Source organism: Schistocerca americana, chromosome 2, assembly GCF_021461395.2.
Source record: "Schistocerca americana isolate TAMUIC-IGC-003095 chromosome 2, iqSchAmer2.1, whole genome shotgun sequence".
Taxonomy (NCBI): domain Eukaryota; kingdom Metazoa; phylum Arthropoda; class Insecta; order Orthoptera; family Acrididae; genus Schistocerca; species Schistocerca americana.
The window spans coordinates 983,069,789-983,097,711 of record NC_060120.1 but is presented as its reverse complement, the minus strand read 5'-3'; the positions used below and the strand labels follow the sequence as shown (position 1 = coordinate 983,097,711).

Below are 27,923 nucleotides of genomic sequence, written 5' to 3'. Positions count from 1 at the left end.
TAACATCCAGGATCTGTCATTGCAATTCGAACATTCAGTCAGGTCCATAATCTGTGTCGTGAAGTATTCAATCATAGCACGTGGGGCATAGGTGAATACAGTGTGAGCGTCGAATAACTCGTATTTTACTGAGTCAATGACTCGCTTCGTCTCTCCCTTCGTCTGGCCCTGTTTTTCTGGCTCTGTGATTATGCTGGTATTGTCAAATGGTCCGATTTTTCTGCCGTTTTTACAATGGACCATTTTTTTACTTTTGAGTATACAGAGGGGAATGTTTATGTCGAAAAAACTGCACCAATATTCAGTTAGGTCTAGCTAAGAGTTCAAAGTGGTCCAAATAATGGCAACGTGCTTGAAATGTTCGAATGGTTCAAATGGCCCTGAGCACTATGGGACTTAACTTCTGAGGTCATCAGTCCCCTAGAACTTAGAACTACTTAAACCTAACTAACCTAAGGACATCACACACATCCATGCCCGAGGCAGGATTCGAACCTGCGACCGTAGCGGTCGCGCGGCTCCAGACTGTAGCGCCTAGAACCATTCGGCCACTCCGGCCGGCGCTTGAAATGTTGAGAAGTGTCAATCTCTGCACATAACGAAATGAATACCTGATAACTACAGTACCAGTTAGCCACAACTGGAATCAATCAAGTCAGACAAAATGAAGTCGTTCATTGGACAACGTCTTCCATGTCATTTGTCTTTGCAGGAGTTACAAGTCGCTGGTAAGGTGTGAAGGCACTCTATGCACGGGTCTAGTCTGCTAGGAATGCCACATTCTTTGGCTGCATAGCAAAACCTCATGGCCGGCCGGGGTGGCCGAGCGGTTCTAGGCGCTGCAGTCTGGAACCGCGCGACCGCTACGGTCCTTAGGTAAATTAGGTTTAAGTAGTTCTAAGTTCTAGGGGACTGATGATCTCAGCAGTTAAGTCCCATAGTGCTCAGAGCCATTTGAACCAAAACCTCATATATACGCCATATGCTGAACACGTTTCAGATGGAGCAATTCGCTTTTAGTGCGGTAGCGATTTGGACTGAGGAACAAAGAATACTTGCGTTTCCGCCCTGGGGTAATCACATCGCGTGGGCGTTACCTGCACTTCCCTTGGTTCAGATTCCTTGAGTTTCTCTAACGTTTAATTTTGATGGCGTTTATATGCTTCAGCCTACAAGGGTTTGTGGTTGATAATGTTTCATGCTCGCGCACTTTAGCCAAATAGTCTGCTTGTTTTCCAGATTTATTGATGTGCTTTCACTGTGATCAAGGTTAAGTCCGTTCTTCAAAGCGAGGGGCTTGGTTCCATGTTCAAAGAACAATATCGGTTTTTCATTAACTCATCCGTGAATATAGGCCATTGCTAACATTACTATTTACTATTATTATTTAGTATTACTGCTGGGACCAGGAATTATATGGTGCTCTTTTGTTCTAATTTAGATATTTTATGGTAATTGTGACCTTTGTGGCCCGATGAAAGACGCCTTTAATTTCACTGCTGATTAAAGTTAATCAGTTGTTTTTCATCCCGAAGACATTTACAGTTTATTACGATTCCTTGGTTAGTTATCATGTGATCATTTATTCTTTGTCTAGTTGTCGTGAACTCGAGCACTCTTAACAGAATGCCTTCTTCCTCCAGCGAAATCATCATTTTGATAAGTTGCTATTGGAAAATTACATAATTTTCTTTGAGAGGGTATTACGGCAAATGTAAGGTAGGTCTGAAGAGCTGAGAACTTCGAGACATGTGCTGAGGCTGAATACGTAGAGTGCTTTTTCTGATTAATGCCTTTTACATGTAGTTGTGATGCTATACGAAATGAAGTTTACACTTCCATAGCGATCATGCAGTGTACTTTCCGGTTGTGTTAACAGATTTAGGTACGTTGGTCGCAGTCATGTACCCATTACGTAAACCTCGGTCAAGAACCGCTATATTTACCGTTGTACTATGAAACTCCTTTCTGTCTTCAAATATTTCACAAAAAGCAACTAGATTGCGTTAATATTCGTACATAGAACAAAATCCTTTGTTGAAAGGAAATATTTTCACTGAAGTCAAAAATGGTTCAAATGGCTCTGAGCACTATGGGACTTAACATCTGAGGTCATCAGTCCCCTAGAACTTAGAACTACTTAAACCTAACTAACCTAAGGACAGCACACTCATCCATGCCCGAGACAGGGTTCGCACCTGCGATCGTAGTGACCGCGCGGTTCCAGACTGAAGCGCCTAGAACAGCTCGGCCACAAAGGCCGGATTCACTGAAGTCATAGCAGTTATGTACTTAGATTACATTTTAAAAAGAATAGGATGCTCTCAAAATACTTGGGTGTAGCAAATTGTACGGATATTAAATGGAACGTACACATAGTCTCAGGCGTAGATAAAGCCAGGGCAGACTTCGTTTCATTCCTAGGATTCTAGGAAAAAATAGGATAAAGCAATAGTGCTACACATCCTAGAATTTTGCCCAAGTGAGTGATAACCGACCCAGATATGACGTATGTGAAGGGCCAGTCCTATGGTAACACGTTTGTTTGACCCGCGGCAGAGTGTTGTAGAAATGCTGAAAAGATTGAACTGGCGGATACACGAAGCTAGACGCAAAGTCTCTTATGAAGCCTACTTTCGACGGTTGAAGAAGCCGCTTTGTGAGGCATCGAGAAGGCGAGACTACATTGTTTAACTGCGTGCAGAGGCGTTTCACTAATCATCCTTCCCACACTCCGTATGTGAATGAAACGGGAAGCAGACTTGCTAAATGGTGCAATACGAAGTACCCTCTGCCATTGACACCACACTGGTTTGCAGAGTATAGTTGTGGATGTCGATGCACCCCAGAAGAAATGCAATAATCAGGGGCTGTACCTTTCTTGCTTCGACAACTGACACTGCTTGACAAAATATTGAAACACCCAGAAGACAATGTCGAATGTCAGTGTAACTTCATACACGTATGAACCATCGGCGGGTGTTTAAGTGACTAGCTAGAGCTGTACTTCTCTGTGCCTCCAGAGTACATTAGTGTTCGTGTTTAGTATTGTTACCAGGCCTGGAACGTGAGTAGCACAGATGTCGACTGTTCACGGTAAAGGACACGGAGATGCCGCGTATTCGTGTGAGGCAGTGTTATCACCACCAAATATAATAGTAATGCTGTATGGCCAACAGCCTGGTGCAGGTCTTTGAACTTGATGCAGTTTCTGTGGCCGGCCGCAGTGGCCGAGCGGTTCTAGGCGCTTCAGTCTGGAGCCGCGCGACCGCTACGGTCGCAGGTTCGAATCCTGCCCCGGGCATGGATGTGTGTGATGTCATTAGGTTAGTTAGGTTTAAGTAGTTCTAAGTTCTAGGGGACTGATGACCTCAGATATTAAGTCCTATAGTGCTCAGAGCTATTTTAAGTTTCGGTGACTTTCGTGTGTCTGAGCCAAAGGCATCTGTTGTACTCAGACTGTCACTCATCCAAGTACTAGCTGGGCCTGAGGTTGCTTAATTTCGGTAAGTGGGCGAGAACAGATTTTTCTATCGTGCCAAAGCCGTTGGCATCAGCACAGGACAGAGTTGGAAAGAGGCCTCATTGTGGGTCTCCTTTTGGTCGTGTAGTGTAATCATGCAATATCCAGGTTCTGGGGCATATGGATGTGACAGTGGCTGAGTGTTGATCTGGATGGGAGGGTGAAGGCAGACATTCTCGTCGTCCACGTGTCGGTCTAACACTACTGAACATCACAAGAGAAGATCGTCGTATTGAGCGCCAAGTACATGTTAATCCATTCACATATGTGACTGCCATCCGAGATGGATTCCCTGCAAAATTCTGTGCCATCTCGTGCAATTTGTTATAGCCTAGAAGCAGCCAGGCCAGGGAATTATCGTCCCTTGCGCAAGCTGCCATGACCACCACAACGTATTCCCATGATTAGCAAGATCTCCAGATCTGTCCCTGATACAGATGTGTGGGACTAGCTAGGACATCGTCGCAGTGCCAGTGTCCAGGATACCAAGGACGAGTTAAAACAGTTCTAGCCCAGCTCTCCTCAGTTGAGGATACAACGGTTTTGTGGTACCAGCAAATACTTTTGTACAGGCATCCAGGCCAGAGCAGGTACAACGTCATGCAGTATGTGGCCTTATACTGCAAACATCTTTGCAAATTTGACTCGATACTGTGAAAACTGAAACAACATTACATACCCTCTCAACCCGTGAAATTTCATTTCGTTTCCTGTTCCATTTTTCGATGCTTCACTCTTCATGTTATGCAGTGTATTTGAAATTCTAATCGTGTATAATCATACTCATCTACCTGGCATTCAGTACGAGGTGAGCGCTTCTTCCAAAATTTCTAATTGACATTCTTCTGCTGTCTTCCATCATGTGTTACTATCCATCAGACAGAACTCACTTTTTTATGCACCATGGCAAAGTAGCGCGTACCACTTCCGGATGTAATCTCTGTACTCTACAGATAGACATGCAGTGGCATGAGTTCCCAATATGATGTCACTGAAAACGAGAACACCGTCTCCAAACTACATCGAGGTATCCCAGGTTTGACAAATGACGGAAATCACTCTAGCCTTCTCTGACTCTTCCATGAACTGGATATGGTTTATATGACACTAGATACATCAAATCACGTGGAGCCTTTGTATGAGGGGAGGGCACTGGACGGGTCGCACCTGAAGAGTTTTTTTTTTTTTTTTTTCAGAGGGATTCGGGCACTTCAAAGGCTGGATCGTGACCTTGGTGCTTGGTTTTAGCACTTGGTCAAGCTCCCACGCACTGCTGTTGAATGCTTCCCCCTCCTCATCCCAATAATGTTCACTATTTTCATGAAATCTCTCTACGGTAGACACTCAACTCCTAACCACGCCCTACTTTTGATTGTGGCTAGCTTCTCTTCTGTCAGCGACCCAGTTGCATGTATTATTGGTTCAAATGGCATCTGTGGTCATCAGTCCCCTAGAACTTAGAACTACTTAAACCCAGCTAACCTAAGGACATCACACACATCCATGCCCGAGGCAGGATTCGAATCTGCGACCGTAGCGGTCACGCGGTTCCAGACTGAAGCGCCTAGAACCGCACGGCTACTGCGGCCGGCGCATGTATTATTAATCAGATGCATTGTCTATGCAACCTTGCTTTCTTAAGACTCACACTACGTGGGACAAACGCTCACAGTACGTGGTCAAGGGCATTGTAACCAAGGATTGTGCCCAAACAAATTGGTCAAATCACACTGTGCCATGTGTGTTTCTCGTTTTTGTATTATCCTACCACGTTTTAGTCGAAAACAAAGTCGCTACGATGCAATCAGTGTTTTTTCTTGGATCTACAATATCTCTGAACTTAGAACATGGCAAGAAAAACATAAATAAAATGAAATATTTTATCTATATTATCAAACACTGAGCTAGCAACACAAAACGCTTTTTACCGTGTCCTTATGTCAATAAATGCCACTGCACTGAATTTTATATCAACAAATGATAAGGTGCTTGATTGAATGACAGCAAGGATATTGTCCTCTCCACTTTCTCTTTTTGCTTCCTTATATTCGGCATAGCACGAGGAAAGATAAACTGGGCAGGAATTACGATACGGAATACTGTACGAAATACAAGACCTTAATCTGCATTGGCTTTCAAAAGTATTATTTGAAATTTCAGCCGTATATTGTATTGGAAACGTCTATTCTTCCCAAAAAATTATCCATTAACACGGTCCCTCTTATTTGTGTTACCTCGCATTAACTCCAAAGGTTTTACAGTTCAAGTGGATGTGCTACAGAGACTCCTCGGCGAAACCCATTCTGGAGGAGAAGAGATGTTCTGAAGCCGTCGTGGTGTAAAAGTGGTGGAAGTCCCATCACAAATGTACCAAATATTCATGCAATGGACCAGACCACGGTCATCGGCAGAGATTTATCCAGGAGGGCACAAGATCCTAAAATTTCTATTTTTTGGTATAGCTTATTCAGGATTTTGATGATATGTCGTGACACAACAACTGATTTATTGTTAGTCGAAAGACTGATAGTTATCCTTCTAACATACTTCTGAAGGCAGATTACTCTGTAGCTTAAAAGGCAAACATGTTTCATTAATATATGCAAAGCACTTCATTCTGTATTATGAACGTGACTGTGGATGCCACCTTTTTCTAGGTAGGGATCTGAAATTATGTTCTCATACGATTAAAATCAGCGTATCAGTGAGTTAACAAAATATGAACAGCAGATGTTTTAATTAATGAATAAATAGTGCTAAGTTCACAATAATAATTAGAAACCTGAAACTGAATTACCGGAACGATTGAGAAAATCAACGAAAATAACAAGCAAAATGCCACGTGATGTACTCGTTATTGTAGAGAAACAGGAAATGAAATTTAAATATCGACTATTCAGTCCTGATGTTATTTGTAGGACATTGCATATAAAGGTTCACATCGAATCACGAGAATGGATGTGACTTGTATTTTTTTATGCTGACTGCCATAAACAGAGTTTAACAATTCATGTTTGCTCTTGCTTTTTATTTGTGGCGGCGTCTATTCTCATTTTAACGTAAACAGCTTGATAAGTGGATAATGTGATCCCGAAAGATGTGATGGAAAAAAAAATCACACATTTTGGTCAACTGGTTCGTAATATTCTCGGTACTAAATCAAAATTCTCTATCTCTCCATTAGGTCATTTACTCCAACAGATCACAAATTTTAGAGATAGGAAATGAAGGTATTAAAAAAAGGAAAGAGGGTGAAAAAATATTCTCTTCCAAAGAAGTATATTGGTAACAAGTATAGGCTTTACGCTGAGAAAAACGTTTCTGAGGATGTGCATCTGTTTTAGAACAGTGTGGGAAGAAAAAGAAAAGCGATAGGGATCCAGGGTTACAGAAGGAAGCTTCATATGAAGGCATCAGAGGACTACGGGAAACCATAGAAGAGATCTACGCTAGGGGAAAACTAATGTTAGAGTGTACATATTAAATAACTAAGAACGTTGGGTGTAGCTACTACTCCGAGATAAGGAGATTGGGACAAGAGAGAATCGTGGTGGGCCGCGTTAGACCAGTCAGAAGACCGAACATCCAAAGGAAAATCGTTCTGAGAAGGATTATTTTCCTGTAAACAATGTAGGTAGTGGTTGTATGGCGGAGCCCGCCGAAATCTGGGGCTGACGTGATCAATGGCCAGGACTACGACAATGTGTTGTAATCAGATGACTTCGTGTTCCACTTTGGCTGTTTTATCCACGGACACGAGCGGCACTTCTGGGTGAATGAGAAGTCGTATCTATCAGTTTTAGAGGTGTAGGGATGTATCGGTGTAACAATGTAGTGCAGTAATACCTCGTCTTCCATTGTTCAGTTCCCTTGCTTCCCAGTGGTAATTGAAATAACTTTTCTGGAGAAGTTTCGAGGTCATAGAGTGCCGCAACACCGCGTGCCTTCACCTTATGCGGAATAATGTAATCTCACATCTCACAAACGAGATTCACGAAAGGCTGTACTATCATATCCAGCTCAATGGACAGACAGACGTGGTCGACATGAAAGGCTTGCTCACAGCCAACACCTAACCCTCTGCGCCGGCCGATGTGGCCGTGCGGTTCTAGGCGCTTCAGACTGGAACCGCGTGACCGCTACGGTCGCAGGTTCGAATCCTGCCTCCGGCATGGATGTGAGTGATGTCCTTAGGTTAGTTAGGTTTAAGTAGTTCTAAGATCTAGGGCACTGATGACCTCAGAAGTTAAGTCCCATAGTGATCAGAGCCATTTGAACCTAAACCTCTGCGACATTTTCTTTTGTGTGTGGGGGAATAAAGTCCCTATAGTTTCGGATCTGGCAGAGGGCACAACCATTTTATATCTCATCCTCGAAGATTATTTCTTATGCTACACACTTAATGGGTTTGCTAGAGGAAACATGTTCTTGGAGCATTCAAGGCTCACCTCGTCTACCTGTATTACTGTGAGTTATTTAAGAAGTAATACTCAGTGGTATACATGAAAGTGATTGAGGCTATTAGATGATGTAACAGACACTCAAGGAGGGGCAGCTAAAAGTGTAATCTTCATCCAGTGGTTCAGCAGTGGTCCGGAACTTGTAAAGGATCCAGTGCAATGAGGACTTTTTTTTCTCCACAGTTTGGACCCTGAAGAAACTTTCAAACGCTAAGATCGCTAGAAAAGTATATATTAGATTTTAATAACCAGTTTCGGAAAGGCTATGTTGCCTTTTTCGGATCGTACGCTTTGTAACGTTACATCACGTTTTTCACTATACTGCAAGTGATTTTGCACCACCAAAATCCACGGTGCTCGGAAATACGAGTTAGAGATCTCTAGGACTTGTAGAGGGAAGTGAGTACATAATATTTTGAATAGCAACCCGTGTAAGGAAACCTACCGATTCCGTGCTACAGCCGTTTGAAAACACGTTTGTTAGGTAGGTGTGCAGCAGGGTGGGGCGTGGATACGCCGGATCGGCTTATGTCATCTGACGTCCATCCTACCTCTCTGACCTGGTTCGAACCTCATTCACGTGTCTGTGAGTGTTAGAGCAATGTGACTGAGCACATGTTTGTAGAATACATCGAAGTGATCCTTCTGAATGGCGAAGCTCACTTTAATGAAAGAACTGCTCGTTGCCTTCAAGATCGTTCTCCACAACGTCCCACTCAGTCGTATACACTTTTCACCGCAATTACGAGACGGCGTCGAGAAAGGGTACCTTTACAGTCAGCAGGGTTCCCTGTGGTGCTCCAAGGAGATGCCGCACTCCCGCATTGGAAGAGGGCGTACTGCATCGCGTTGAAGAGAACCCGTCAACGACGATACAAGCAATTTCTTTGGCTATTAATGAGTGAAGTTCTAAAACAAGTGATGGACTGGATCACGCTTAATCAGTTACTTGTAAAAGTGGTCGCGTTACCAACATATTTTCGAATAAGATTTTCACTCTGTAGCGGAGTGTGCGCTGATATGAAACTTTCTGACAGGTTAAAACTGTGTGCCGGACCGAGACTCGAACTCAGGACCTTCGCCTTTCGCGGGCAAGTGCTCTACCATATGAGTTATCCAAGCACGACCCACGACCCGACCTCAGAGCTTCAATTCTGCCAGTACCTCGTCTCCTACCTTCCAAACTTCACAGAAGCTCTTCTGCGAACCTTGCAGAACTAGAACACTTGCCCGCGAAAGGCGACGGTCCAGAGTTCGAGTCTCGGTCTGGCACACAGTTTTAATCTAAGTTTAATATTTTCGAATGGTTGTAACACGGAAACCGTAATTTCCGGACATGGGTTCCAATTCAAAGTATTATCTACCCACTCCCCTCTACTAGTCCTAGAAATTGGGAGTTTCCGAACACCCTCCATACGTCAGTGTCGCGGAGTTTTCTAGAAATCGGCATCTCAAACGTGAAAGAAACACTACGTACAAATATTATACTAATGCGCCGGCTAAGAGGCTCACACACATCAACAGCTGACAAGGTCAGGAATGTACTTCTAGCTATAACGATGCTTACTGTCGGATTCCTAGGTCAACCTCGTCCTGGCGTACAGGGAAGAGGACAACCAGCAGCAAGTAGAGGAAGATGGCGGCGTTGGCGGCCGTGCAGAGCGCCACTGGGAAGACGACGGTGGTGTAGAGGGCGACGCCCTGCGGGTAGCACAGGAACTCCGTGGCGCTGTCCTGTCGCAGCGGGTAGCCCGCCTCCAGCCCTGACGTCGCCACCAGCGCCCCCACCGGCACCAGCGGCGACAGCCACGAACACGCCGAGCTCACCAGCACCACGTGTGGGAACAGCGCCTGCGCAAATCACCCAGCAGGGGTTTTGTAACTCCTGCCTTTTTTGAAGTTAGTGTCCTGGGGTCAATCAAAATACGACTCTTATGAACATCTTTGATTTCAGCAGGTTGTTTTCTGAGCAGCTTATCACTCATCGTCATTGTCTTTTGTCCACGCATCACAAAAAACACACTGGAGTTTTTAGACTTAACCACTCTGACAAATCCACAACAGCCAGCCACATGTACCTTTACGGACACAGACTGACACCCACAACAGCCTAACTGTATTCCAAACAGAAAACCGCCGTAAAAACCTTCACCTACCACAACACTTAGAAATAACTGTTGCACAAAGAAAAATCTTCTGAAAACATGTTGAACCAACAAACAGAGTAAGCAGCCTCAGTTTATTCGGTAATTTTAAAACGTTTTTCTTTCCTAAAGGAACAAATACATTAATAGTGCAACCATTTGATAACGAAATCTACAGTTGACATATTCACACATACTCTGGCAGCTATCTCTCAGTATTAGTAAGTGTAACCTACTGCATATAACAAGGCGAAAATCCCCATTAATGTATGAGTACAAAATAAATGATCACTGCTTGGAAGCTGTAACGTCAGTGAAGTATCTGGGTGTGACTATTCGAAATGATCTCAAATGGAATGATCAGATTACACAAGTAACGGGTAAGGCGAACTCTAGGTTCAAATGGCTCTAAGCACTATGGGACTAAACTTCTGAGGTCATTAGTCCCCTAGAACTTAGAACTAGTTAAACCTAACTAACCTAAGGACATCACACACATCCATGCCCAAGGCAGGATTCGAACCTGCGACCGTAGAGGTCTCGCGGTTCCAGACTGCAGCACCTGGAACCGCACGGCCACTTCGGCCGGCGGCGAACTCTAGATTGCGCTTTATTGGTGGAATCCTGAAGCGATGCAGTCCTTCAACAAAGGAAATGGCTTACAATACGTTAGTTCGTCCAGTCTTAAGAGTATTGTTCGTTTGTATGGGACCCTTACCAGGTGGGTCTGATTCAAGAGATTGAGAAGGTCCAAAGAAGAGCGGCAAGATTCGTGACTGGTGCATTTAGCCATCGCGAGAGCGTTACAAATCTCATAGAAAGTTTGAAGTGGGACACACTTGCAGATAGACGACGCGCTAAACGGTAGGGGCTGCTCACTAAATTCCGAAATCCAATCTTCGCCAAGGATGTAGAGCACATATTATTACCACCAACCTTCAAATCGCGTAATGTTCGCCATTCATAGATAAGGGAAATACGAGCTCGTACTGAAGCGTTCAGATAGTCGTTTTTCCCTCGCGCGATCCGTGAGTGGAACAGGGGGGCGGGGGGGGGGGGGGGGGGGAGGGGGGAGGTGGAGTATGACTTTGGCGCTAATTATGCCCTCCGCCACACACGGCTTGGTGGCTAGCGGAGTAGATATGTAGATGTAGATGTAGATACTCGTTTTCTAAACGGTATCCTGTATAACTAATAATAATGGCTTTGTACAGAGGATAGGCAAAATAATGTGAACAGTGGTAGTAACTGAATGGTTGTGTTTGATGGTCAACAGTGCAGGTAAAGCACGTGTCACGTTGGACTGTGCGCGTTCAGTACGGACTAGACATCAGTGCAGTTGGTTTACGGATAGTGCACACTTCGTATTTGCGTTCACAGGCCAAGGTCGACATGAAATGAAAGACCTAACAGAGTTCCAAAGAGGGCAGACTGTGGGGACCCAATTAGCTGGAGCATCAGTAACCAAGACAGCCAATTTATTGAATGTTTTGAGAGCAACTGTTTGAACAGTCATGACAGCCTACACGAAACATGGAAAGACATCATCATGTCAGCGTAATAGTGGGCTCATATCAGAACTAAATGACAGAGATCGACCTACGCTAACACGAATTGTGTCAAAACAACACCTAACTACGGCTGTTGAAGTGACTGCAGAGCTCAATTGCCGTCTTCGAGACCCCATATCTATTGGCACTGTCCGCCGAGAACTCCATTAAGCGAGTATTCATGGACGACCTGATTTACCGAAACCATTAGTGACGATAACCAACGTAAAGAAACGTAAACATGGTGTCAGAGGCATACATCCTAGACGGCTGATCAGTGGAAACACGTCATATGGTCCGACGAGTCAACGTTTTTGTTATTTCAAACATCGAGCCAGGTTTACGTCTGGAGAGCCCCAAAAGAAACCTACAATTCTGATTGCTTGACTCCAACAGGTAAGCATGGAGGTGGAAGTCTGATGGTGTGGGCAGCAATATCATGGTATTCTGCTGGTCCCATCATTACTCTCAAAGGCAGTGTTACAGCCAACGATTATGTGAACATTTTAGATGATCAGGTGGACCCCATGATTCAAATGCTGTCCCCAACAATGATGCCATATTTTAGGAATATAATGCACTCATTCACACAGTCAGGACAGTACAATCGTGGTAGGAGGAGCATGCAACTGAACTGCAGCGTGTTCTCTGGCCAGCACAGTCCCCGGACTTGAACATTATCGAACCCTTGTGGGCGGTATTGGAGAGCAGAGTCTGGAGAAGATTTACGCCTCCCTCGTCTCTATAGGAGTTCTGATAGAAGAGTGGCATTACATTCCACTGGCACTATACAATCATCATATACCAGTATTCCAAGACGAATAGCAGCTACTGGATTTTACAGGCAAATGAGGGTCCAACCCATTATTAATAAACTATTTCCAAGTAAGTAAAGTGTTCACATTATTTTGCGCATCCCCTGTATCTTCTTTAATAACACCTGTGTATTTGTAGGGATTCAACATCTTTACAGCTGAAATTCTTTGCTATGTTTTGACTTATGTTTACATAATGTGGTGTAGAATGAAATGTGTATGTATGCACTGTATATAAATATGTTTACTCATACTGTGCTTCAAAACCATGAATCCACCACTGGAAATAGTAAGTTATTTTTCGATTCGTATTGGTTTTGTAAGCTTTTATTCACAGTATACCCACTTTGTAATATACCATTGTAGTCTTACCAGGACAAGGAAATGTGATGTAGACTGTCAAAGCAACTGAAGATTAGCCCCAATGCTTGAAATGTATCGTGCATTGGAATAAAATCAAGATTGTGACTGAAGACGGTTGTTCTTTATTTTACGAAAGTATTGGCGCTCGCTGTATTGCAGTAGTTCGAGTAACGAAGATTTTTGTGAGGTAAGTGTTTCATGAAAGGTATAGGTTATTGTTAGTCAGGGCCATTCTTTTGTAGGGATTACTGAAAGTCAGATTGCGTTGCGCTAAAAATATTATGTGTCAGTTTAGTGTTGATCAGAATAAGTCTCTCTGAGTACGATCAGTTCTGCTCAGCTGTTTGAAAATCAAATAACGTAAGAGGTTTACCAGCAGAGTAATTATAAATTTTTCCTAAGGGGATGTTTCATATGTCGACCCTTAGCCGAGGATACCTCACTGGAATCTTCTGATTTTTTCTTGTAGTTGTGTAACTAGTGTAGTTATTGTTTATTGCTAGAGCGTGCTTGTAGAGAGAATTTCCTTTGTAGTTGTAGTTTACAAATTGACCTTAATAATGTTCAAAAGTCATCATATATATATATCAGTTCATTATATCCATTACTACAAATTTACTCTTTCTGATGGACACACGCCCAAGACCGTCCGCTCTCAAAATTCTGCCATCTCTCTCCCTACATCCACCACTGCTGGCGGCTCACCTCCAACTGCGCAACGCTACGCGCTGTTCACATCCAGCTGCCCAACACTACAATAGCAAATATTCCAACAATGCAAACCAGCCCCAGACTGCACACAGCACAGTCAGTGATTTTCATACAGAGCGCTACGTGGCGTTACCAACATAAAAACCTAAACAGCCTACTTACAACTGACTCCAGCTCTTGTGCTACATGAGTTGTTGGCATGACTCTATTTGTTGTGCAGAACTGAATGTAGTGTGTGTGTGTGTGTGTGTGTGTGTGTGTGTGTGTGTGTGTGTTTTTCGTTTTCAAAATTTAGGGGAGTCCATTTTCAGGGAACCACTGAATAATTCTTTGAAGAATATCATTTACTAACTCTTCTGTTGCTTTCTCTCTAAAGGGATTTATTATAACACTAGTATCATCTGCAGAAAGTACCAATTTTGCTTGTTGAATGATAAGCGGAATGTCATTCACATATGAAGAAATGCGAGTGGACCCAAAACTGAGCCCTGCGGACCTCTCTAATTTTTACCCCCAGTCACTAAAATTTTCTACCTTTCCGACATCGTATGATTTATTCAGCACAACCTTTTGCTTTCTGTTTATCAAGTATGATTCAAACCATATGTGTGCAAAGTCATCAACTTCATAAAACTTGAGTTTTTCTAAAAAAGTATCATGGTCTACACACTCTAAGGCCTTAGAGAGATCAGAGAAATACCAAGTGGCAATATATTACTATTTAAGGTATGCACTGTTTTATGAGTGAATGTATAAACAGGATTCTCAGTTGAGAAACATTTATGGAAACCAAACTGTGATGTGTTAATTGAATTGTTTCCACTTAAGTGTGTGACTTCTCTTGAGAACACCATTTTTTTTGCATCTTTTGGAGAAATATGTCAGTTAGAAAATTCGACGATAGCTGTTTAAGTCTGTCTTGTCACCTTTCTTATTAAGCAGTTTAATAATTGCACATTTAAACCTGTCTGGAAGAATTCCCTGTGACAGCCATGCATTGCATGTATCACTAAGGACATTCTTAGTAAGTTAGAACAACTTTTCAGAATTCTGTTTGAAAGTCCATCAACCCCACAAGAGCGTTTGTTTTTAAGAATTTGTATAACTGTATTAATTTCAGCGAAGGATGCTGGTGCTACTTCTAGTTGCTGGAAGCTTTCTGGAATGATATTTTAGTATATTTTCTTCTTCTTCAGCTGGACCATTTAATTCTATATTTTATGTTACAGAATAGAGCCTCCAATCTCAACGCTCTTTGATGAGGTGTGAACTTCCAACAGCATGTTTCTTACTCGGGGTTCACCATGCTTGAACCACTTTCCATAGAAGTTGATGACAATAGCACATGTTCAGCCAGCCAGTCAGCTTCGCCGTTTCCGAGATGTTCACCCACGGACGCCGGGCCATAACCATCTGCTCTTTGTTGAAATCAGTGGAATTCCTCATCTGCGGTCCGTGCCATCGCTAGAATGATTGCCTATTCCTCTTGCTACACTTATATACCTTCCTTATCATATGACCCTCCAGAATCGTCACCAGGTAGCATTCAGTCTCATCAGTGTTGTTGTTGTTGTGGTCTTCAGTCCTGAGACTGGTTTGATGCAGCTCTCCAAGCTACTCTATCCTGTGCAAGCTTCTCAATCTCCCAGTACCTACTGCAACCTACATCCTTCTGAATCTGCTTGGTGTATTCATCTCTTGGTCTCCCTCTACGATTTTTACCCTCCACGCTGCCCTCAAATACTAAATTGGTGATCCCTTGATGCCTCAGAACATGTCCTACCAACCGATCCCTTCTTCTAGTCAAGTTGTACCACAAACTTCTCTTCTCTTCTCATTAGTGTAGAAGCCGTTTATTGGACTGCAGGGCGTGGCTGGATATTTCAGACTGTAGGAAGGATGGAAAATTTTGGTCTGACCTTTCATTAGAAAAGGGACAACGCTGGGGATAGAAACTGGCAGTTTTATTTTCTGATCACTGATATTAAGTAGTTTGAGTTAACCATGGAAAACCTCAATCTGGATGATTGGATGTAATTCTTGGGTATGCAGATGGATCATGCAGTCATCTGATACAGTCCACCTGTTCACCCTCTTCAGGCGAGAACACTGCATGTAATCTCGTGGGAACTGATACACGCCTCGGCGGACCAACATGTGTGCGCCAGAATTCGTCACTGCTGGCACCTAGTGCAAGTGAAGGTACAGTGCCTCACTGGTAATAGCTGGGCAAAACGACGAATCGCTGTCGAGTACCACTGTCAATACATTCTGCTGTCTGAGTCAACGACAATTGTTTCTTAATGTCGGATAAAACAGTGTTACAAATCTTACTTAAAGGGTAAACCTTGCCTGTATTATATTGTTGTCTGCCACTCTAATTTAGATAGCTTTGTTTAAAACGCAGTCCCAATAGCGAAATGCAGGACCAACCACAAGTATCTCGTCGTACAACATTCTATGTTCTTCTATAAGGTCATACAACGTTCTATGGTCTTCTATACGATATTGCTATGTTAGTGCAGATGTCTTAGGCTGCATCAAATGTGTGTTGCGAAGGTGTTTACTACAGCCTAGCACATCTGTGTGAAGGGTGCGAATTGTGGATGCCCTGCGTCTCGCTGTTTTTACAGGAAACTGTCGGAAGTGGATTGGTAGACAACATTAGTAGGAGCAAGAGTTACCGTTTATGTAAGATTTTGAACCCAGTTTAATCAGATGTAAAGAAACAATGGTCGTTGACTCCACTGGCCGGCAGAATGTTTTGGTAGTGGAACTCGATATGGATTCATCGTTTTCTCCAGCTTTCACCACTGGGCCACTGTACCTTCACTTGTGACAGAGGGCAGCAGCAGTAACATCTGGAACATGTGGTGTTGGTCTTCTGTGGCATATAAAAGGTCCGCCGTTCACGGTATGAATCAGTTTCAGCCCTTTCTTGCTGAGAGGACGTTCCAAGTGACGGCAGACGATGGGTCGTAAACTGGCATTCAGATAAGTGCACGGGTACTGCCAAGGACTGGTTGGTTGGTTGTTGAGCTTGTTTGGAGTGACAAGGACTGAACTGCAAGGTCATTAGTCCCTTCATCGATGAAGTGGCAAACCAGGAGTGGTCGTCAAAGGAAGGAGGCTAAAGCTGAATCCCAGAAAACCTGAGTGCAACTAACACAATAAAAACAGGAAGCCCAGATAAAAGACAGCACAGACAAGACATAAAAAGATCAGTCAAGACAAGGCATTAAAATCGAGAAATGGAAAGCGAATAAAGAAAATAAAAAGATGGTAAGGGTGAGGCCAGGCTGGGCCACTGAGCATTGGTCGCTAAGGGTCCCTGGGCGAGGGGTGGGGGGCGGAGGAGAGGGGTGCCTCACTAACCCTTCAGGCGGTTAATGAGGCCAGAAAACCCTACCTTAGAAGGATGAATAGAAACCATCTTCATGGGCAAAATGTAACACCAGATCAGCCTTTTTCTTGCACTAGCACTAGAGATTGCATGTCAGGATGATTAACATGCTGCTTCAAAGCAGTCAAATTAGGACAGTCTATGAGTATGTGAGCCACCACCAGGCAGGCTACACATTGGCTGTGAGGGAGACCCTCACATCATAGAATGCAGCCATGTGTCAATCAAGCATGGCCAATGCAGAGTCGACAGAGGACAGTGGAGTCCCTATCCTCAGTTTGTTTGAGAAAATCAGGGCAGACCATTCTGAGTTACAAACTTCCAACAAAGGTCAGGTTCTGGGACACTTGTTTCCAGAATCAGTATGCTGTTGGCCAGCTCATTCATTTCTCGAAATCCCAACGCGACTGGGAGTCCAAATAACAACGAATGGCTGTCGAGCTTGATGGAGGTGAGAGACAAGATCCTGCATAGTTGTATCCAGTGGGTGAGGAGAGTAGCACTGGTCTATAGCCTGAAGGTGCTAAGGGAGTCACTAGAGATTAGGATACTATTGCCAGTGCAAGAATGAATATGGCTAGTGGGTAGTTAAATGGCCTTCAAGTCAGCAGTGAAGACATGGCAGCCATCTGGCAGAGAATGGAGTTCACAGCACTGTGCATGTGTGCGTGCAAAGCCTGTTCACCCATCGACTATTGAGACATCGCTGAATACCACTTCTGAACCTGGATACGTCTCAAGGACATCCAAGAACAGGTGGCGAAAAATCGTGGCGTCAGTGGAACGTTTTGAACCGAAATAGACTTTGAGACAAATACGAGGTCATGGCAGAAGCCATGGGGGCATATGCGATGTCTCGCTGACCAGAGGTGACAGTGGAGTTGCAGTTCCAAATGGAGACACTGGAGGTGTGCAGCAGTTGTGAATCCAGTTTTGGGTCGTTGTTGTGGGAGGTGGAGCTCGCTTCCAGGGAAAAGGACACAGTAGTTGGGATGATCAGGGAAGTTATGAACGTGTATAGTGTAATTCAAGAACTATTGTTGGTGCCTGATAGGTAATGGAGGGACTCTATCCTCGACTAGTAAGCTGTTCACAGTTCTAGTTAAGAAGGCTTCTGTCGCAAGCTGGACCCCATAATGATGAACAGCGTCCAGTATTCGCAATGCTGAAGGTGATGCAGAACCATATGCAAGACTCCCATTATCAAGATGGGACAGAATTAGGGCTTTGCAGAGCAGTGAAAGGGTAGAGTCATCTGAAACTCAGCCAGTGTTACTGAGGCAGCAAAGTGTATTGATATGCTGTCACTACTTTTGGTTATGCTGGCGAAGGTGGGGAAGCCATGGCAGCTGTGAATCGAAGACCAGTCATAAAAAGTGGTGTGTCTTAACTACAAGAAGTAAATGATCGTCTAGGTAAAGCTTTGGGTGTTGGTGGGCAGTATGACAGCGACAGAAATGCATGGCATGGGCCTTGGTGGCTGGAAACAAAAGACTGTTGATGAAAGCCCATGACTGCGCCTGTTGGATGGCGCCCTGTAGGCGACGTTCAGGAACACCCATACTAGATGAGTAATAATGAAATAATGAAAGCAAAAGTCGTTGGCAAATAAGGAGGACGATACCGAAGACCCCACAGTCGCCACTACACCATTGGTGGCCACCAGAAAGAGGACGACACTCAGTACAGTCCTGCAGGATCCCGTTCTCTTGAATATGGGGGATGCTGAGTGAAGCATCCACTTGAACCTGGTATGTATTGCAAAAACTGCCCTGAGTTACTGTGTAAAGGCCCTGAGACTCAAGCAGCCAACACAGTTGCTTGTCACCATGCACTCGAGTAACTTATAGAAAATGTCGTTAAGGTTTATTGGGTGATAGCTGTCCATCTCTAGGGAGTTCTTAACCAGTTTCAGTACCAGAACCATCGCGCTTTCTCGCCACTGGGAAGGGAGCCCAACTTCATTCGAGATCTGATTAAAGAGGGCAACGGTGTGACACTGACAGTACAGTGAGAGATATTTCAGCATTTGGTTGTGTATGTGGTCTGGTCCTGGGGCCACATCAGGGCAAGGGCTAGGGCACTGGAGAGTTCCTATTCGCTGAATGGAGCCTTATACGTCTCCATGTGGCGGTAAGTGAAAGATAAGTGCGTTCACTCTACCCACTGTTGTATTAGCCAAAATATGGGATGGTTGTTCTCAGATGCAGACAGCGTGTGGATCAGTATAAATGGCACTTTTTCAGGAAATACTTGGAACATCTGCAGGGGCTGGAAGTGGTAGAGGCATCTGATCTTTGCCCATACCTGTGACAGAGAGGTAAGTGATCCAATGGAGGATACATACCATTTCCAGGATTCTTGCTTTCGTCATTTTATGAGGTAGCAGACGCAGATATGGATCCATTCAAAGACAATGAGGTTCTGCAGTGAAGGGTGCCGCTTGTGAGTTGGAGAGCCTGCCTACGATCTGTAATGGCCGCAGCGATCTCTGGGGCACCACCAGAGTACCATATTCCGATGAGAGGATTCGAAGGAAGAAGGAATGGCTTAGTTGTCTGCTAAAAGAATGGCTGCCATTGCATGCTGAACAGCTGCATCGATAGTGACTTGCGATGACAACTAAGGACGACAGCACAGGTGAACCTGTCATGTCAGCACTACAGAGAACCCATCTGCATGGGAGTTCGGTGGAGCAATGCTGAGGGAGGGACAGGAAGATTGGTAAGAGAACCCTACCACATAGGTTATCGTGGACCCTCCAGTGGATTTATGGCAGAAGACCAGGGCTACAGAAAGAGAGATCAATGGGCGAATAAGTTCTGTGTGCCACACTGAGGTGTGTGGGGACACCAGAGTTCAAGAGGCAAAGACCGAGCTATGCTAGTAAAGTTTCGATGTCTTCAACACGACCAGTAATTATTGTTCCATCCCACAAAGTCGCTCAAGACTGGGAAAGGTGAGGGGAGCTGAGAGAGTACTGCAGACAGTACAACCTGGTACGCAACATTATTGGGAGGAAGATAAACACCACAGATGGCAAAAACTTGATGTGCACCTATCTGAACGGCCACAGCTTCCAAAGGTGTATCAAGAGGCACAAGGTCACTATATATAGAGTCCAGCACCCACATACAAACTCCTCATGATACCCTCTCGTGGAACAATTCTTAAAATAACCTCGGCAGCCACAAAGGGCAGGTGTCCAACTTGCTGGAACAACGTTTCCTGGATGGCAATAACAGGGTGCAGGATAAGTGCTCAAAAGCTGCTGTAGCTCAGCCAGTTGGTGAAAAATTCGGTTACAGTTCCACTGGAGGATCAGACTGTCACAATACTGTGGGGGCATGAAGCAGCCAGGATGGTGTGGGTGAGGAGGGGGGGGGGGGACAATTTATGCTGCCACTGGTTGAGACATCAGGGGATCCACTGATGTAAGTTCTGTGGCACATTGCCTGGGGAGATCTGGTGCCTCAGGGGCCACCAGGATCTCCTCCTTTGGCACTGAAGGAGTATGTGAAGAGGCCAATGGCGTGGGGGCCACCAGAGTTTCCTTCATCTTAGAGGACTTCCTTTTATCCTTCTTGTCTTTTTTCTGGATGGCATCTGGCTTTGGACCAGCAGAAACTGTGGAAGGAAGAGTCCTGAGGGACTTCCTCCTAGCTAGAGCAGCTGGAGGAGGATATACGTGGCTCTGGCTTGGGGAAGGGGACTGGTGTCTCAAGTAGGTGGGGAGCCAATGCCCTCGAAGGGTGTGCATTGGATGCAGCAGAAGGGCCCTCTATCGCCTGGAGGCAGATAGTAGCGGGTGGCTCTGGTGGCCAACTGTAAGAGGCGCAACAGAGGAAAGCACCATGAACGGAGAAGATGACAACATTGAGGCTGTAGCTTAAAACTGTGTCTTTTGTATGGAACTGAGATGCTCATACATTTTTCTGGCCTTAGGTCTTGTTCAGGGTATTATACACTCCTGAATTTTCTTCTCACGTTTAAAAATAGAGCAATTTGGTGAGCAAGGAGAGAGGAACTCACTGTAGTTTACAGAGTGGGAGGGGAACAAGGAATGTCCATGTGCAATGGCCATCCACAATCCTTGCAGACCCTGCACCTTGTAGTGGTGCAATGGGAAGCCTTATGTCTGAACTTCATTCACCTGCTGCATCTCATAGAAGGAGGAACATAGGATCTCACTTCACACCAGTAGACCATCACCCTGACCTTCTTAGGCAATGTATCATCTCGAAAGCAAAGATATATGCCCGAGTATGTATTCCCTTGGTCTCTTACTGCCATGATGGATGAATCGCACACTCCATCGCCTAAGTTGGTCCACAACTTATCATCAGACTGCAAAAGAAGATGTGGTGAAAGATGACGCCCTGGACCATATTGAGACTCTTGTGGGGAATGACGGTCAAGGAAATGTCATCCAGATTTCACTAGAGAACAGCGCCTGTGACTGGGCAGGAGATGATGTTTTAATGAGAAAAGAATCGCTCTTCATCTTATAAATGGCTGCAACGTCTCCACATTGGTCTTCAATGTGTTTAACAAACAATAAAAGCTTTGTGGTAAAAAATGTGTCACCGTCAGTCCTGGTACAGACCAGGTATTGGGGAGAGGCTTTTTGTCCTTGTCATCTAGCCTACATTCCTCCAACAGCGTGGCCAGGGAATGGAACGCATTGGAATTGTACATTATTGCATCATACGAGGTCTTTCCACTTGAAGAGACTGCTTGGGCCGTGTGACCAACAGCGGTAGAAAGTTGAAGTCGCTTCATGTCCGAACTATCCACCATGGTGCCACCCACTCCAAACAGATTGACAGCACTTTGATCTGACCTACCGCGAGAATAATTTTATCGGCAGCAGCTTGATGACAGTCATCTCCACTTTTTTTTTTGAGTCATCAGTCCTCCATTATTTGCTCAATGTATTCCAATCTCTGGTTTCCTCTACAGTTTTTACCCTCTACTGCTCCCTCTAGTACCATGGAAGTTATGTCCTACCATCCCGTCCCTTGTTCTTGTCAGTGTTTTTTTTTTTTCTATGTATTCGATTCCTCGCCGATTCTCCGGAGAACCTCCTCATTCCTTAGTTTATCAGTCCACTTAATCTTCAACATCCTTCTGTAGCATCACATCTCAAATGCTTCGATTCTGTTCTGTTCTGGTTTTCCCACAGTCGGTGTTTCACCACCTGCTATGCACCAAACTTAGATTCTCAGAAATTTATTTCTCAAATTACGGCCTATGTTTGATGTTGTGGATTGGCAGGAAGCCGAAAGGCACACGTTTTAGCTCACGCAGGCTGGCGTGAGGTCTGGAACAGGTGAAGGAAATTAGACTAGCAAAAAAGGACGTAGCTGTGGAATACTTTAATCGATAAATGGTGAACATCGCTCTTGACGGTACATGTTTTACAGCATCAATAGTAACTGGTAATGGCGCCTTGCTAGGCCGTAGCAAATGACGTAGCTGAAGGCTATGCTAACTATCGTCTCGGCAAATGAAAGCGTATTTTGTCGGTGAACCATCGCTAGCAAAGTCGGCTGTATAACGGGGGCGAGTGCTAGGAAGTCTCTCTAGACCTGCCGTGTGGCGGCGCTCGGTCTGCAACCACTGATAGTGGCGACACGCGGGTCCGACGTATACTAACGGACCGTGGCCGATTTAAAGGCTACCACCTAGCAAGTGTGGTGTCTGGCGGTGACACCACATTTGATGCAACCAGACTGCTCTTGACCAGGTATGTCCTTTTTGCGACTGCGAGTCTGCTTTTTATGTCCTCCCTGCTCCGTCTGTTATGGTTTATTTTGCTGCCTAGGCAGATTAATTCCTTAACTTCATCTACTTCGTGATCAGCAATGCTGATGTTAAGTTTCTCGCTGTTGTCGTTTCTGCTACTACTCACTACTTTCGCCTTTCTTCAATTTACTCTCAGTCCATATTCTGTACTAATTCGACTGTTCATTCCATTCAACACAGCCTGTAATTCTGCTTCGCTTTCATTCAGGATAGCAATGTCATCACCGAATCTTATCATTGATATCCTTTCACTTCGAATTTGAATTCCACTCTTGAGACTTCCTTTTATTTCCATCATTGTGTTTCTGGATGAGGTATCGAATATATTGCTTCCCCCTACTATACCTCCCGAGGAGATCACGAATGTAAAATGAGAGAGATTCGAGCGCGCACGGAGGCTTTCCGGCAGTCGTTCTTCCCACGAACCATACTCGACTGGAACAGGAAAGGGAGGCAATGACAGTGGCACTTAAAGTGCCCTCTGCTACACACCGTTGGGTGGCTTGCGGAGTATAAATGTAGATGTAGATGCTTCTTCGATGCATAGATTGAACAGTAGGGGCGAAAGACTACATCCCTGTCTAACGCCCATATTAATTTGAGCACTTCGTTCATGGTCTTCCACTCTTTTGATTATTGTACATTTTGTATATTGCCTGTCTTTTTCTACAGTTTACCCCTATTTTTCTTATAATTTGGAACATCTCGCACCATTTGACATTGTCAAACGCTTTTTCCAAGTCGACATATCCTATGAACGTGTCTTGATTTTTCTTTAGTCTTGCTTCCATTATCAACTGCAATGTCACAATTGCCTATCTGGTGCTTTTCCCTTTCCTAAAGCCAAACTGATCATCATCTAACACCCTCAATTTTCATTTCCATTTTTCTGTATATTTTTCTTGTCATCAAGTTGGATGAATGAGCTCTTAAGACTACCGTGCGATAATTCTCGCTCTTGTCGGCTATTACAGTCTTCGGAACCGTGTGGATGATGTTTCTCCTAAACTCAGATGGGACACTATCAGACTCGTACATTCTACACACCAACTAAACATTCATTTTGTTGTCACTTTCCCCAATGATTGTAGAAATTCTGATGGAATGTTATCTGTCCCTGCTGCCTTATTGTATCCTAAGTCTTCCATACCCGCCGGCCGAAGTGGCCGTGCGGTTAAAGGCGCTGCAGTCTGGAACCGCAAGACCGCTACGGTCGCAGGTTCGAATCCTGCCTCGGGCATGGATGTTTGTGATGCCCTTACGTTAGTTAGGTTTAAGTAGTTCTAAGTTCTAGGGGACTAATGACCTCAGCAGTTGAGTCCCATAGTGCTCAGAGCCATTTGAACCATTTTTCCATACCCCTTTTAAATTCTGATTCTAATATTGGATTCCTTGTCTCTTCTATATCGACTCCTGTTTCTTCTTCTATTACGTCTTCAAACAAGTCTTCGCCCTCATAGAGGCCCTCAATCTACTCTTTCCACCTATATGTTCTCTCCATTGCGCTTAAGGTTGTTGTGACTTTGCTGCATGCTGCGTCAGTCCTTCCGACAATCTTTTTTTTTCGATTTCTACACATTTCTCTTGCAGCCATTTAACCTTAGCTTCCTTGCACTTCCTAGTTATTTAATTCCTTGTATTTCTGTATACCTGGATTTCCCAGAACATTTTTGTACTTCCTTCTTTCGTCGATGACCTAAAATATTTTTTTAGTTACCAATGGTTTCTTCGCATTTACGTTCTTTGTACCTACGTTTTTCTTTCCAGTTCCTTAGTCTACACTGCTTAGAGATGTCCATTCCTCTTCAATCGAACTGCCTACTGAGTTATTCATTATCTCAGTATACACAGCCTCAGAGAACTTCAAGCGTCTCTCTTCGTTCCTCAGGTCTTCCGTATCCCACTTGTTCGCGCAGTGATTCTTCCTGCGTAGTCTCTTAAACTTGAGCCTACTCTTCATCATTAGCATTTTGAGATCTGAGTGTATGTCTCCTCCAGGGCACTACTTACAGTCGGGTATCTGATCTCAGAAACTCTACCTGACTATGATGTAATCTCTCTGAAATCTTCCCGTATCTCCTGACCTTTTCCAAATAGACCTTCTGCTCTTGTGTTCTTGAACAGAGTAATCGCTATTACTAGCTGAAATTTACTGTACGACTCAATTGGTCTCTCTCCTCTCTCATTCCTAGTACCAAGCCCATGTTCTCCCGGAACCCTTTCTTCTAATCTTCCCCCTACAACCGCAATCTAGTCCCCCCCCCCCCCCCTGACTATTAGACTTTTATGTCCCTTTACGTACTGAATTACCCATTCAGTACCCTCATGTACTTTCTCCGCCTCTTCATCTTCCGCTTGCGACGTCGGCACTTATACCTAAACTATCTCTGACGACAAGAACTCAATCACTGAACTGTCCTTAGTAACTCATTCTCTGTCCTTCCTTCCTATTCATAATGAATCCTTCTTCCGTTATACCATTTTCTGCTGCTGTTGATATTGCACTATACTTATCTGATCAGAAATCATGGCCTTCTTTCGATTTCACGTCATTGGCCACCATTGTATCTAGATGGAAGCTTAGCGTTTCCATTTTCAGATTTTCTAACTTCCCTGCAAGAGGCAATGAAAGCCACTGCATTAAAGAAACGTAATGTGTATCCATAGAACAAGTGGCCTGTAATTGGGAAACTGTCGCGATGATCTCTCCATTAGCAAAAGATTTCAGACTAGTCTCCCAGTCGGATGTCTGGGAGGCGACTGCCAAGGGGGAGGTGACCATGAGGAAAAGATGTGCAGGCCAATCCAGCAAGTTAGGTAAAACATAACACCACACCGAGAGGTTCCGCAGGAATAAAATTTTAAGGTTTAACCTGCACATATTCCGAGCAAAGAATGCTCGACAGGTAGAGGACAAAGTATTAATGTTAGCGAGACTAGCAAATGCTGTTCTCACCTGAAGACAGCAGACAGGAGGACCGCGGAAATATTGTGTACATTTAATTGCATGATCCGGCTGCAGACCCGCGAAGGATATCATCAGTTCATCAGTTAATGCAACGGTCAAGTCAGATGGGATTTCGAACGCCACTCCTCCTGAAGGTCAATCCAGTGCCCCTTCTTGCTTGTAAACGGTACGGGAATTGCCTGTGCCAATAAAAAATCGGAGACAGTCGAGAGTTTTAACAGGTAAGAAAGCCAAGAATGCAGGGGCATACTTCAACATCTTTAAATAAATGTCAGTTGGTGATAAATTGTACGAAACAAAGAACTGTATCTTGACAAAACTTTCTAGTCTATGCATTCAAGGGAAACATGCACAACTCAATTAGTTTCAAAAGCCACACAAACAAAACTATTCCGTCCACTTGACTTACGTTACTGCACGATATGTAACAAATGAAGGCCTTTTTGTGGCAGACTGGAAACGTTACATATTGCCGACGTACACTACTGGCCATTAAAACTGCTACACCACGAAGATGACGTGCCACAGACGCGAAATTTAACCGACAGGAAGAAGATGATGTGATATGCAAATGATTACCGTTTCAGAGCATTAACAGAAAGTTGGCGCCGGTGGCGACACCTACAACGTGCTAACATGAGCAAAGTTTCCAACCGATTTGTCATACACAAACAGCAGTTGACCGGCGGTGCCTGGTGAAACGTTGTTGTGATGCCTCGTGTAAGGAGGAGAAATGCGCACCATCACGTTTCCGGCTTTGATAAAGGTCGGATTGTAACCTATCGCGATTGCGGTTTATCGTATCGCGACATTGCTGTTCGCGTTGGTCGAGATCCAATGCCTGTCAGAAAAATATGGAATCGGTGGGTTCAGGAGGGTAATACGGAACGCCGTGCTGGATCCCAACGGCCTCGTATCACTAGCAGTCGAGATGACAGGCATATTATCCGCATGGCTGTAACGGATCGTACAGCCACGTCTCGATCCCTGAGTCAACAGATGGGGACATTCCCAAGACAACAACCATCTGCACGAACAGTTCGACGACATTTGCAGGAGGATGGACTATCAGCTCGGAGACCATGGCTGCGGTTATCCTTGACGCTGCATCACAGACAGGAGCGCCTGCGATGGTGTACTCTACGACGAACCCGGGTGCATGAATGGCAAAACGTCATTTTTTCGGATGAATCCAGGTTTTGTTTACAGCATCATGATGGTCGCTTCCGTGTTTGGCGACATCGTGGTGAACGCACGTCGGGTGCGTAAATTCGTCATCGCCATACTGGCGTATCACCCGGCGTGATGGTATGGGGTGCCATTGGTTACACGTCTCGGTCACCTCTTGTTCGCATTGACGGCGTGTTATGACCCGTGACTCTACCCTTCATTCGATCCCTGCGAAACCCTATATTTCAGCAGGATAATGCACGACCGCATGTCGCAGGTCCTATACGGGCCTTTCTGGATACAGAAAATGTTCGACTGCTGCCCTGGGCAGCAAATTCTCCAGATCTCTCACCAATTGGAAACGTCTGGTCAATGGCGGCCGAGGAACTGGCTCGTCAGAATACGCCAGTAACTACTCTTGATGAACTGTGGTATCGTGTTGAAGCTGCATGGGCAGCTGCACCTGTACACGCCATCCAAGCTCTGTTTGACTCAATGCCCAGGCGTATCAAGGCCGTTATTACGGCCAGAGGTGGTTGTTCTGGGTACCGATTTCTCAGGATCTATGCACCCAAACTGCGTGAAAATGTAATCACATGTCAGTTCTAGTATAATATATTTGTCCAATGAATACCCGTTTATCATCTGCATTTCTTCTTGGTGTAGCAATTTTAATGGCCAGTAGTGTAATATGGTTCTTTCTGCCGAAAAGGCAAAGCATTTTGTACAGCACGTACCACGAGTACAGGAGAGCCTGAAAGTGACTACTGTCTCTTCTAAACCAAATAGCACCAGTGGTCGCTTCTAATGTTCACGTACATTTTGACAATAATTGAACTATATGGGGAAAAACGTAAATTAGTTGCAAACTACGGCGTGCACACACTGTATTCAGCACGTGAACGTCACTACAGACATTCGGATTTGGGTTGTGACACGTTCGGTATACGTGCCGTGATTGGCGATGATGTGGCGCAAACAAATAGCGAAGTTGTGCTTGACCTGATG

General features: G+C 44.6%; 1 protein-coding gene across 1 annotated transcript in view; it reads right to left on the bottom strand.

The window, feature by feature from the left end:
• Positions 1–27,923, bottom strand: part of LOC124595462 — a 287,251-nt gene that overhangs the window by 50,729 nt on the left and 208,599 nt on the right. The window contains exon 12 of the mRNA XM_047134211.1: positions 9,551–9,834. Within this exon, the coding sequence (XP_046990167.1) occupies positions 9,551–9,834 (284 nt within the window). The remainder of the gene's footprint in view (positions 1–9,550; positions 9,835–27,923) is intronic.